Source organism: Tupaia chinensis, unplaced genomic scaffold (genome assembly GCF_000334495.1).
Source record: "Tupaia chinensis unplaced genomic scaffold, TupChi_1.0 Scaffold000113_1, whole genome shotgun sequence".
Lineage (NCBI taxonomy): Eukaryota > Metazoa > Chordata > Mammalia > Scandentia > Tupaiidae > Tupaia > Tupaia belangeri.
This window is the reverse complement of record NW_006159577.1, coordinates 938,513-952,189: the sequence shown is the minus strand read 5'-3', so window position 1 is coordinate 952,189 and position 13,677 is coordinate 938,513. Positions and strand designations below refer to the sequence as shown.

General features: G+C 38.0%; 1 protein-coding gene across 1 annotated transcript in view; it reads right to left on the bottom strand.

Annotated features, from left to right (window-relative positions):
- Positions 1 to 13,677, bottom strand: part of ADAM12 (ADAM metallopeptidase domain 12) — a 457,774-nt gene that overhangs the window by 24,839 nt on the left and 419,258 nt on the right. The window contains exons 19-21 of the mRNA XM_014586073.1: positions 13,065 to 13,200; positions 12,271 to 12,379; positions 8,062 to 8,241 (exon numbers count right to left, since the gene is read on the bottom strand). Of these exons, the coding sequence (XP_014441559.1) occupies positions 8,062 to 8,241; positions 12,271 to 12,379; positions 13,065 to 13,200 (425 nt within the window). The remainder of the gene's footprint in view (positions 1 to 8,061; positions 8,242 to 12,270; positions 12,380 to 13,064; positions 13,201 to 13,677) is intronic.

Here is a 13,677-nt window from a genome sequence, read left to right as displayed (position 1 = left end):
CTCGCTTCAAACCTCCACAACACCATTCCTGCGAACCACAAGATGGCTGCTGTGCCACATCAACTGATGGTCAACTCTGCTTACCAGAACTGCTTTCCTGAAACTGTATTCCATGGAGACTCACCTACAGTTGCGGAACTGCACGAGACCCACACTTGATCCAACCTTGAATGGAATCTATTTTCCCTATTGTTAAAAACTTTGGACTCGTGACCCCTCTCCCTCTACTCGCAGGTATCGCATTTTCAATGACCCCTCTGGAGGATAGCTGTCTATAGCAGAGATAGAGTAATTGGGAGAGGGGGAAAGGGCTGAGGGTCAAACATAGGATAAAAAACATATTTATATGTATGAAAGTAGAAATGGAACAGTATTGGTGACGACATGCTTGATTAAGACACTATGTAGTTTATCCTAGATGGGAAACTACACTTGGTGTGTTGTGATGATACTCAGGGAATGAGTGTTAGGCAATATAATTTAATATAAAAAAAGTAATAAGCAGGAGGAAAAAAAAATGCACATTTGATGACTGAAGAGAGTTGTATGGACACAACTGGGGTCTACTTTATAATATGTTCATTCTACTCCCTGGGGTTTATGCCTAGGATCAGATTTGGATACATGTGTAAGGATATGTCAGCTGTGCTAGCTAGTGGATATACTTAGACTAATTGAGTTCATTGGTAGAACAATTGAATGGGGGGGGCGGAAGCCATTGAGGGCAACCATGAATGTCAGGGACAATGGAGGAGGAAGATGGGACATGGCAGAGGGTGGAGATGGGGAACCTAGGATGGCAAAACAAAAGGCAAGGTATGCAGGACACAAAAATTGGGAAATCATTTGCTGAGAACATATATGTTGATGTGCTTGATTGAGCCAATGCACAGTGTATTTTGGATGGAAAATTCATATGTGTGTTGTGATGAGAAAAGAAAAAAAAATTTATAATAAAAAAAAAAAGCTCAATGATTCTTAATACTTTTGTAATCAGAGAAAAAAATCTTAAGATCTATAGAATATCTCTCAAAGCTCTCTCAGATTTATCCTTAGCTTCCTCCTATAACTTCTCTTATTTTCCTTTTCTCTATCTGAGATCAACTCTCTTCCCAGGAGTGGCAGGTGCAGAAAAGAGGCTTCTGTTGTGACTGGTAATGTACAAATGTTTTCTGTCTTGTCTTATCTCCCCATTTTAAGAGCATATTCCTGGAGGATTGCAAATCTATATACAAATCAGGGCAGGGCCAAATTCAGTTCCAGGCAGAGAGAAGATATTCTTCTAAATCCTTTCTGTCTATTCATACAACTGTAGGTGACTGGGCATCCCTTTAATGTCTTTTTTTTTTTTTTTATCACTTTACTAGTTTTTCCTCCAGCTTGCACTTTGTCTTTCATGCTTGAGCTGTGGTTCAGGAGAGTTTGGCAGCAGGCAGTTAACAATGAGATGAATGTACTGAATTATTTTCCTTTTCATCCTGTCAGCTATTTTAAAGTTTGTTCCCTTGATCAAGTTTGAAGAATTAGGATGATAAGCTTGAATTCTAAGTGTCTTTTAAAAAAATTTTTTTTTGCCATAGACTGTGTGTACTCATCAGAGAGAGAGAGAGAGGGAGAGAGAGAGAGAGAGACAGACAGACAGAGGGAAAGTGACAAATCACCTCCAGGGGGATAGCCACTCCACAATTCCTTCTGGAATTTTGGGCTTGCATGCATATGTGCCCAGCATGGTTTTTTTTTTTTTTTTTTTTTGGGGAGTTTTTCCGTGTGGGGGCGTGGCTCTTGCCAGATTTTCACTGTAGGGCGCGTGCGCTCGCCAGACAGACAGAGAGAGACATAGAGACAGAAAGCGAGAAATCACTCCCCAGGGGGGATGGTCACACCACAATCCCTTTTCCTCCATTCTCCTCTCGGGATCTTGGGCACGCACGCACATGCGCCCGGCGTGAGTTTTAAGCCACCGGGTCTGGGACATGAACCGCGGTTGACTACATGGGAGTCCAGCGACATAGCCATTACGCTAACTGCTGGTTCCCAGTGCCCAGCATGTTTTTCAAGCTGCCAGGTTCAGGACTAGAACCATGATCAGTCATTTGGGAGTCCAGTGCCTTAACTACTACAGTACTTGCTGGCCCCTCTAAGTGTCATTTTACTGTGATGGAAACAGTACATTGGAAAGGTATGTTTATGGATAAGAAAATGATTATCAACTGTCCCTGCTTGTAAAAAAAATCAAACAGAACATCTTATAGAAGATGAAATGTTCTTGGTAAAGAACAAGGTAAACTGTGAGGTTGACCAATAAAGTGCTTATGATAGTGTTTTATTTTCTTCTGGAATGTTTAGATGGTAAATTTTGACAAATGAAAGGGTTAGTTGTGTAGCTCTGTGTGTGTGTGTGTATGTGTGTAAAGTTGTGCAAGGCAGGGCATGGGGAAATCTAAAGCATAAACTGTCAGTGGATTTAATTTGTGTTGCCAAACAAGAACCACCTCCAAATATTCCCCACACCTGCATGGAATTAATTCTAGTTCCCTATGTGTGATGGGAGAGAAATCGTGCACATAATCTATATCATATGTCTCGGAAAAGTTCCAGACAGACACCAGCCTGGAGTGAGAAATGTGGATTTTTCAGTGACTAATGTTTAAGGGGTAACATTTCCTTAGTTTCGTAAAACAGAACGGAGGCCTTTTTTGGGGGGGTCCTTCTTTAAAGGAAATCTTGAAGGAGTTACTTCTATAGGCATTCACTGCTGGTGGAGAGAAAAAGACATTAGCAAGTAGAAATAGCTTTCCTCTGATCACAAGGTCTATTAAAGACAGCCCCGTTGACATGGCACACAGATGAGCTTCTTAAAGGAGAAATAAAAAGCCTAGGTATGAAAAACTCCATAGGAAAGGAGCTTACAGGTTTTGGGGAAACCTAAAATGTGCACACGAAATATTGAGTGTTGGTGTTATTTTCTGAGTATTCATAGCTTTCATGAGTTTATCAAATAAGTCCCTAGTCCAGAAAAGTTTAGGATGCTCCCATCATCTTCCACTATTGTAAATCCAAGATGGATTAGAAAAACCAATGTAAAAGAACTATCAACAGTTATTAAAATGAACAGGAGAAATTGTATGTGTGTATCTTAAGTGATGTTGAAATGTCAGAACTTTTGCAAGCATGAAAACATTGAATTTACAAAAGACGAATAAATTTAATATTTAATATCAGATTTCTTTTTATGCCAAAAAAGCCATAAATAAAAATTACAATATATTGTATAATCTATTAAAACAACTTAGGAATCTGAAAGAAAAACTCTATCTCTCAAATAAAAAAAAGTGGGCAAAAGATAGGAATAGACAATTCACAAAACAAATAGTTAATAGCAGTGGTATGTTCGAGCTGGCTGGTACTAGTCCATGACAGCCAATTCTCTACTCCTTATTCAGTGATGTCATATTAGTAGCTTGAAATTGGCAATGGTGGGAGTTTTCACAGCAGTGAAATCAACTATAAACCAGGGTTTTTTTTGAAGAGCCAGTTTACCAGCCTATCATTGCATATTAGATATATGAAAAGCAGTTCAAATGTACCAGCAATCAAAGAAATATAAAAAGAAATGAGGTCTGGGAACAATAGAATAAGCACATTTTACCCTATTCTGACTACTAATTACAACAACAAGAAAAATCTGGACAAAATTTATAAAATAACTGATGGGTGTCTCTGAAAGTTGGAGAAAAATAAATGGACTGACTAGAGACCTCAGTGCTCAAGAAATTACTTATTACCTAATGGTGATTTCTTATGTTTATATATATATATATTTTTTTTTCTTTTATATATCTTAGCCTGGGCCCTGGAGAGTTCCACAACTTGGAAATAACTAGCAGCACCAGACAAAAGCCCCATGAAAAGCCTGCTCTATCTAGCCAAAGACTGGGAGTGGCAGAATAGAAAAACAGAAACATTCCAACCATGCCTAACCTTATTCCACACCAGAAAAAAGCCATGTCTCCTTCTCCTTCCTAATCAGGCATCATAGCCAAGAGATCGAAAGATCTCTGCTTTCTATTCTTTCTTGCAATAAGAGACCACATCTATTGACTAGAACAGAGACTATGGGCAGAAATTTTAGTAGATTTCTAATCACCATGGAGTCCAGAAGGAAGTGGAACAATACTTTTCGGGTGCCAAAAGAAGGAAACAGTGAATTCAGAATTCTATACCCAGCAGAAATATCCTTCAAGAACAAAGATGCAATAAAGACATTCTCAGATGAAGAAAAACTAAAAATTTGTCATCAGTGGATCTGCCTTAAGGAAATATCTAAAGGAAGTTTTTCATACAGAAAGAAAATAATAAACTAACAACATCAGCAGTAAAGGAAAACAGAGAGGGTAAAATATATGAGTAAATATAATAGAGACTTCTTGAGTTTCAAAAATTGTAACATCTGAAATGGTTCTCGATATACATAAAGGTAGTAACTAAGACCTATGCAATAAAGGAAGAAAGATAAAGAAACCTAAAAGGTATTAAAGTTTCTGTATACCACCTGAAGTGATAAAATATTGATATCAGTAGGCCATGATAAATTATGTACACATATTGCAATTTTTAGAGCACTGATTTTTTCAATAAGGTATGATTTTTTTCTCTTCAGGGAACATTTTTGGTGACATAATTACTGCCATTTTCTTGGTAGAGGCCATAGATGCTGCTTAATATCCTACAATGCATAGGAAAATCCCACACAACAGTTGTCCAGCCTAAATGTTAAAATGCTGAGGTTGAGAAATCTTGTTCTAGATCTTGTTCAGTCACATAAAAAACTATATAAAAACATACCTGGGACCAGCAGGTGGTGAAATGGTTATGTTGCTGGACTCCCACATGGTCAACCACAGTTTGAGCCCCAGACCCAGAAGCTTAAAACTATGCCATGCATGTGTGCATGCATGCCTAAAATCCTGAGAGGATAATGGAGGAGAAGGGATTATGGCGTGGTCATTCTCCCCTGGGCAGTGATTTCTTGCTTTCTGTCTCTCTGGTGAGTGCACGCATCCCATAGCAAAAAAATCTCTCTCCTATACACACACACACGTATGTGTGTATACATATACACATACATGTATACACACACACACACATATATATATATACACACACACATATATACACATACACACACACATATACACTCAAAAACAAGATAGATTAATAAATATGAATGGAATACTGAAAAATGTCCAACACACCACAGAAATGCAGGAAAGAGAGTACATGCAACAAAAATTGGAGGGAACAAAATATTAAAATGATAGACAAATGATAATATAAATAAATGCATTAATGTAAATGGTTTAAACACATATATTAGAAGATAGTGACTGACACAATGAATTAAAAAACTTATGGTTTAATTACTATGTCATCTCAAGAAACTGAATATAATGCTATAGGAAGGCTAAAAGTAAAAGTATAAAAAAAGACATACCTTGAAAACACTAATCATAGAAAAACTGGAGTGAATATACGAATAGAAGATGAAGTAGACTTTAGAGCAAAGATTATCAGAGCAAAAGAATGACATTATATACTGATAGAAGGGTCAATTACTCAAGAATGCACAACAATCAAAATTGAGTATCACAATCAACAGAATGTCAAAAACCATGAAGTAAAAACTGATGAACAAAAAGGAGACACAATTATAGTTAGAAGCTTCAACTTTTCTAAGAACTACTAACCAGAAAAAAATGAAATATTTTATTTATCAAGTAGGCAAAGCTTTCATATGTTAATATTTAGTGCCAGCAAAGTTATGGTAGAAATATAATGCTATGAAATCATAATGTATATAAAATTTCTGAAAAATTAGTATTGGGCCAGTTGGTGGCATGGTGGTTAAGGTAACTGGATTTCACATTTTTTGACATTCTGTTGATTATGATACTCAATTTTGATTGTTGTGCATTCTTGAGTAATTGACCCTTCTATCAGTATATAATGTCATTCTTTTGCTCTGATAATCTTTGCTCTAAAGTCTACTTCATCTACTATTCGTATATTCACTCCAGTTTTCCTATGATTAGTGTTTTCACATGGCTGACTGCACCATTTGAATCATGAACTCGATGGTTTGAAAAACATGCTGGGCACATATGCATGCATGCCCAAAATCCTGAGAGGAGAATGCAGAAAAAGGGACTGTGGTATGGTCATCAGCCCTGGATGTGCTTTTTCTCTCTCTTTCCAGCAAGTGCATGTGTCCTATAGCAAGTGAAAAAACACTAATTTATACACTATGAAGCTTAAAATGATTGTACTATTTTTTTAACACAATATTTCACTTTTCAGAATATCTCTTAAGGGAGTAATTAAAGATGGCTAAAATTTATATGACTAGACCTTAACACACTACTTATAAATAGCACAATGTAGAGACATCCAAACATGCCCACTAATTGTCAAGTAAAATTATTCAAATATAGTGCTATTGCTAAAATCACATTATTAAGAATTTCTTTGTTCATGATATAGCATATGCACATGTATGTGAAAGAGAAATAAAGACATGAGCACCCTTCACAGGGTATGGTCGCGTCTGATGAACTTTTCAGTACTCTAGCCTGTAGGCTCTTGGACACTCATTGTGCTTTCTGGCTGACCAGGCCAGAGATTTGAACCTGGTCACCATGTGGGATCCAGCTTCTTTTGAGCAGTGCTGTGCCATATAGTCAGCTCACATTTAAGAATTTTAATGCATTTTAAATAGAATGATCTTTAAGGCAAAAATAAAAAGTATATAGAAAGAATAATGTAAATTACGGTAAAAATACACAATTATATAAAAGCTAGGAGAAAATGTAACAATGATAGGAACAAAAAAATCACCAGTCATTATTATCTCTTTGTGTTTTCCATTTTCTTGGTGGTTTTTGCTTCCTTAAATTTCAATTTGGGAAATTTCACATTCATGGTCATAATAAGCAGAAACTATTACTTCTCAAAACAGCAGACAAGTGGATAATATACACAAAGTTTCCCATACAGTGCAAAGTTTAGAACAGAGACATGAAATAAATAGATGGTGAAAGTTTTGAAAATAATTTTGAAAATGAAAAATGTTAAGAAAGTATAACCATTATTATTCTTAGGGTGACCATCTGTCTTGGATTACCTGCACCTCTTTTACTGTCCAGATCTAATTATTTGTTTTTGAAGGAATAGAAACTAGATTTTCCAAATTTATTGTTGGAGGATTTTTTTTTTTTTGAGAGGTTTTTGCTATAGGGCACGTGCGCTCGGCAGACAGAGAGAGAGAGAGACAGAGAGCGAGAAATCACCCCCCAAGGGGGATGGCCATGCCGCAATCCCTTCTCTTCCATTCTCCTTCCGGGATCTTGGGCACGCATGCACACGCGCCCAGTGTGATTTTAAGCCACCAGGTCCAGAACGCGAACTGCGGTTGACTACATGGGTGTTCAGTGACATAGCCATTACGCTAACTGCGGGTTCCCCCCTTTTTTTTTTAATGATAGAGAGCATGTACATGCATGCGAGAAGGAAAGTACCTTTGACAGCATGTCACTATGCCATAATCTCCTTTTTCTCAAGCCCTCTAACTCGTTAGGATCTCACATGCTCATGTATTAAGGTATGTTTTCAAGGCAACTGGAGTTTTCAAACCTGTAGCTAGTCATGTGACTTCCAGCACTATAGTTTAATATACTACAGAGTGTGCCATCTTGGCTGGGCCATGACCTAATTATTAATAGTGCCCCCTGCTATCTCAGGAGTCTTATGGTTTAGATAATAAGTTACATGGACACCCTAACTATTCTGAATATTAAAAAAAATAGTAAATTAAAATATATTGTACTCTTCCTATGCTCCAGACACTGTACTAACTGCTTTATGGGGATTTTCTCATTTAACCATCTGTGTTATCTTCAGTTTACAGAGGTACTGAGAAGTGAAAGAGCTTGTTCAAGCTCACGTATTAGCAAGTAGCAGCCTAGATTTGAACTACGTCCTGGTAAATTAACATCGGAGGCATACCTGGCCCTGCCTGAGTGCAGGGATGGCTGGCAGGGATCTGGCTGGGACGCTGGGTGCACGCAGAGGCTGGTGGACAGATGGAAGTACTCGCTGAGGTGACTGGGGCTGAGGGACATCAAGCACTTTGAGGGGTCTGCTGATGTCTACATTCTGACACTGTGGCAATCTCCTGGGGTTTTCCTGCATGGTCAAAGCAGAAATTCATCATATAATGGGTTTTGAAATACCACTTTTTTTCCTTTTTTAAAAAATTTTTTTTTGTTTCATTTTCTTCCATACATTCAATCACATTTATTATTTGTCTTACAAAATGGATATTTCAACTGGTGAACATTTCTCCCTAGTACTGTTGATAAAAGTATGAAATATCTTCAACAGATAATACCACACCTCTTTGTGCCATTAATGCTTTTCCTCCCTGTCCCTCCCCCAAATGTCCTTCCTCAGACCCTCCTCTTTCACACACACTCTATCTGGTATTTACATCTATATACTGCGTTTCTATATCCTTTAGACAATTAGTTTCAGTCATAGAGTGCAGACACTCGGTATATCATTTTTTTTAATGGAAAAAGCAGTATTAATTCCTCTGCTCCAGCTTAAGGTGAAGGGGGAGTGGGGCAAATAAAAGACATAGAGAGAATCCATTATTTATTTAAACTTCAAAATTCTAACAAACACCCCCCTACCCCTCTATAGCAAAATCTGGAATAGAGGAATTTTCATTTAAATTTTTTAAAAACTGGGTTAATTAATTAAATAGGTACAAGACCTTGATGTAGTACCAGTAAGTATAAAGACACAGACTTAGATCTTAAGGAAATTTCAAAGGGGTAAGAAAACAAGACACAGCTTGATGTGCAGTATCCATGAGAACTGGGAAAACTACCAGGAGATTGAGAGCAAGACTTTAGGAAGCCAGGGTTGAGGCTAGAGACTTGTGTCTGGAGACATCTCTCTCTTGTGTGGTTCCCTTATGTCAGAGACAGATCAGAACAAATATAGCAGGAGCTTTTCACTTCATCCCCTCACCTCTTCTTTGCTAAATTTTCCTTTTTTTTCTTTTCTTTCTTTTCTTTTCTTTTTTTTTTTTAAGAGGTTTTTGCTATAGGGCATGTGCGCTTGCCAGGAAGACAGGGAGAGACAGAGAGATAGAAAGCGAGAAATCACTCCCCATGGGGGATGGCCATGCCGCAATCCCTTCTCCTCCATTCTCCTCTTGGGATCTCGGGCATGCACGCAGCGGGGTGCACGCAGAGGCTGGTGGACAGATGGAAGTACTCGCTGAGGTGACTGGGGCTGAGGGACATCAAGCACTTTGAGGGGTCTGCTGATGTCTACATTCTGACACTGTGGCAATCTCCTGGGGTTTTCCTGCATGGTCAAAGCAGAAATTCATCATATAATGGGTTTTGAAATACCACTTTTTTTCCTTTTTTAAAAAATTTTTTTTTGTTTCATTTTCTTCCATACATTCAATCACATTTATTATTTGTCTTACAAAATGGATATTTCAACTGGTGAACATTTCTCCCTAGTACTGTTGATAAAAGTATGAAATATCTTCAACAGATAATACCACACCTCTTTGTGCCATTAATGCTTTTCCTCCCTGTCCCTCCCCCAAATGTCCTTCCTCAGACCCTCCTCTTTCACACACACTCTATCTGGTATTTACATCTATATACTGCGTTTCTATATCCTTTAGACAATTAGTTTCAGTCATAGAGTGCAGACACTCGGTATATCATTTTTTTTAATGGAAAAAGCAGTATTAATTCCTCTGCTCCAGCTTAAGGTGAAGGGGGAGTGGGGCAAATAAAAGACATAGAGAGAATCCATTATTTATTTAAACTTCAAAATTCTAACAAACACCCCCCTACCCCTCTATAGCAAAATCTGGAATAGAGGAATTTTCATTTAAATTTTTTAAAAACTGGGTTAATTAATTAAATAGGTACAAGACCTTGATGTAGTACCAGTAAGTATAAAGACACAGACTTAGATCTTAAGGAAATTTCAAAGGGGTAAGAAAACAAGACACAGCTTGATGTGCAGTATCCATGAGAACTGGGAAAACTACCAGGAGATTGAGAGCAAGACTTTAGGAAGCCAGGGTTGAGGCTAGAGACTTGTGTCTGGAGACATCTCTCTCTTGTGTGGTTCCCTTATGTCAGAGACAGATCAGAACAAATATAGCAGGAGCTTTTCACTTCATCCCCTCACCTCTTCTTTGCTAAATTTTCCTTTTTTTTCTTTTCTTTCTTTTCTTTTCTTTTTTTTTTTTAAGAGGTTTTTGCTATAGGGCATGTGCGCTTGCCAGGAAGACAGGGAGAGACAGAGAGATAGAAAGCGAGAAATCACTCCCCATGGGGGATGGCCATGCCGCAATCCCTTCTCCTCCATTCTCCTCTTGGGATCTCGGGCATGCACGCACATGCACCCGGTGTGAGTTTAAGCTGCCAGGTCTGGCACTCAAACCGCAGTAGACTACATGGGAGTTCAGTGACATAGCCATTATGCTAACTGCTGGTCCCCCATCTTCCTCTTTTTTAAAAACAACTTAATTGAGGCTTGATATATGATTAACTATATATATTTAAAGTGTACAATTTGGTAATTTTTGATCTATGTTTACGCCCATGAAACCATTACAACCAGCAAGATAATGGATGTATCCATCACCCTGAAGAGTCTTCTTGTCATTCTTCCCTCTCACCCTTCTATTAATACATGATCCCTACCTTGGCAACCATTGATCTGCTTTATGTTGCTATATATTAGCTTTTTTTTTTTTTCTTTTTTACGATTATATACAAATAGGATCATAGAAGAGGTACTCTTGTTTGTTTGTTTTGTTTTTGGTTTGGCCTCCTAGAATAATTATTCTGACATTCATCTATGACGTTCATTCCTTCTTATTGTTCAATAGCATTCCATTATGCAAATATATCACAGTTTATCCTTTTACCTGTTGATGTGATACTTGGATCATTTTCAGTTTTTTACTCTTAAGGCTATAGTTTTTGACTATCACAATAAAGCCTTTCTTGTTTATAGCCCCATATTTGGGGATTAGAGGTGATACAGCTTATCAAAAACAGTAGATTTTTTCTCAATCCAACACTGTATACATTTTGGATAAAGAGAGAGAACAATTTATTGACTACTGAATTTGTGATAATGATTTTCTCAATTATTTTTCATTTCTTGTATACCAATCTTGGTCACTAATACCATAAGGACTTTTTCATTAAATGAGTTCACCAATTAAAAATTTTATGAGTATTAAAAAAAAAACTTGGTGGGAAAAAACTATTGGAGTGAACTCTAGTAATTAGTCACTGGGGTAACAAGAAAATTTAAGACAGTAGAAAGCCACAAGTACTTTGGATTGAGGATCCAGTTCTTTGAAACTATAAGGTGGACAGGACTTCCATGGCTTAGAACTGGAACAGAATGGGCAAAACTGAGGGTTCAGTGTAACTATTAGAAATGCTCTAGGAACGGGAACCAGCAGTTAGCGTAATGGCTATGTCGGTGGATTCCCACGTAGTTGACTGTGGTTCGCGTCCTGGACCCGGTGGCTTAGAACTCATGCCTGGTGCATGTGGGTGTGTGTCCAAGATCCCGAGAGGAGAATGGAGGAGAAGGAATTGTGGCATGGCCATCCCCCCTGGGGGGTGATTTCTCGCTTTCTGTCTCTATGTCTCTGTCTGTCTGTCTGGTGAGCGCAAGTGCCCTATAGCAAAAACCCCTCAAAAAAAAAGAATAAAAGAAAAAAGAAATGCTTTAGGAGCAATAGTGAGCCAAAAACTCTCACCCAAATCTCATTGTGGCATTTGGAAATCATAGGAGGGGCTCAGTGTCAGGAGCCTGCTTAGGCTGCAGGCCCAGGGGACTCCCCCTGGGAATTTGACCAATCTAGAAGAATGAAAGGATCATAGCTTACAACCTACCATACACCGTGTCATACAGGAGACATTGATTGTCCCAATAAGGTCTATTAGGGCTTCCATGAAAGTACCTGGGCCTCACTCCAGTCCCTGACGTTATAGGAAGCCCCCCTCAGTAAGCCATATTGAACAGAGCATGTTGACTCACTGTGTTACAGGAAGGATCTCTAAGATCCTACTCCTATTCAATTGTACATCAAAAAACTCATGTCTTCATGCATGCACTGAGTTCTTATATTTGCTCAAAACTTACCTTAGGTGTGTTGGAATGTGGCGGCTTCCTTGTCAGGCCTTTTCCGAGGTGGGTGAGGTGAGCCTGACCAGGCTGGGAGCCAGTGGATGACCGAGAAGGGCGCACACACCTGCAATGCAACCCCATTCGTGCTAACCGAGGGTGTTGCCTCTTTTCACTAACTTAAGTTTTTATATCTCATTTACAGTGACACTCAAACAATAATTTACTTATTTTAATTCTCTGTGGCAAACACACAAAGGAAAAATGATCTAACCCTCTTATAAGATTAAAAACTAAATATTTATTTTTTTCCCCTCTCAAAGTCACTATCCTGTCAAATTAGTTCTTGCATTCCATAGAAATGCAGCTTTGTGACACCTGGAAGATATTTTTAAAGAAGCTGACATTTCAGCAATAATGTCTTTGAATATATCTGGGTCAAAAGCTATCCCATTTGAGGAAAATATTTCATTGTCTCTATGTCTTATAAAAATAGCTAATGTAAGGGTAGGAAAAAACACATCAACAGAATTCACTAACACCCTGCCTATGTATGTAATAAGAAGCAGGGTGTCTGAAGGAAATGTAAAAGAGGCATTTGGCTTACAACTTAAAAACAAAAATAGAAACAAAACTCCAGCACTGACAACAAACAAAACAGCCCCCCCCCCAAACAAAACCAAACAAAACCTCTCGTCTTTCTATCTAGAAAACCTGGCCTTTTGTTTGCTAAGGAAAACAAAGTGAGAAGTTTGTTGTACAGTGTTTCCACGACCATTTCTTGAAAAGATGATAACCCCAACCCAGGGTACCTTAGCTTTTCAATGGTTGTTTTTTTATTTGTAAACAGCAGTCGGATCATGGTCTTCCTTTTGAGATAAACCACAAAGCCAGCAGCAAGAAGACATAGTATGGTCACCAGAATTCCTATAGTTAAACCTTGGCTGTCTGAAATAAAACACATTTGACCCATGGAAGGAGACTGTTAAAATGAAATACGGGAAGTATCAAGTTGTGACATTTATGGCAAAGCAAACTTTGAAGGAAAAAAACAGACATGAAGTGAGTAAATCCCCGAATGATGTACTAATAAATTAGCTTTACTTCAAAGGTCATGTTGGAGGTTTCATCTTTGTTGCTATCATTAATCTCTATTGACTTGGGCTTTCCTAAACAGAACCATCATCTGGTAAATGGGACTGTGGCATGGACCATACAGTTCCCCCAAATCTTTGCGACCTTCATCACCAATGTGCTCTTTCCAGGTATCCTTGTCTCTCTGATTCTTCAGCACCACTGTCTGCTTTATCTGTTTTGTATTTTTGTTACAGAATGAGACAGCCTTATTTCTGGATATCTCAAGTAAGATAGCAAAAAAAAAAAAAAAAAAAAAAAAAAAAAAAAAAAAAAACCCACAGAATTTTT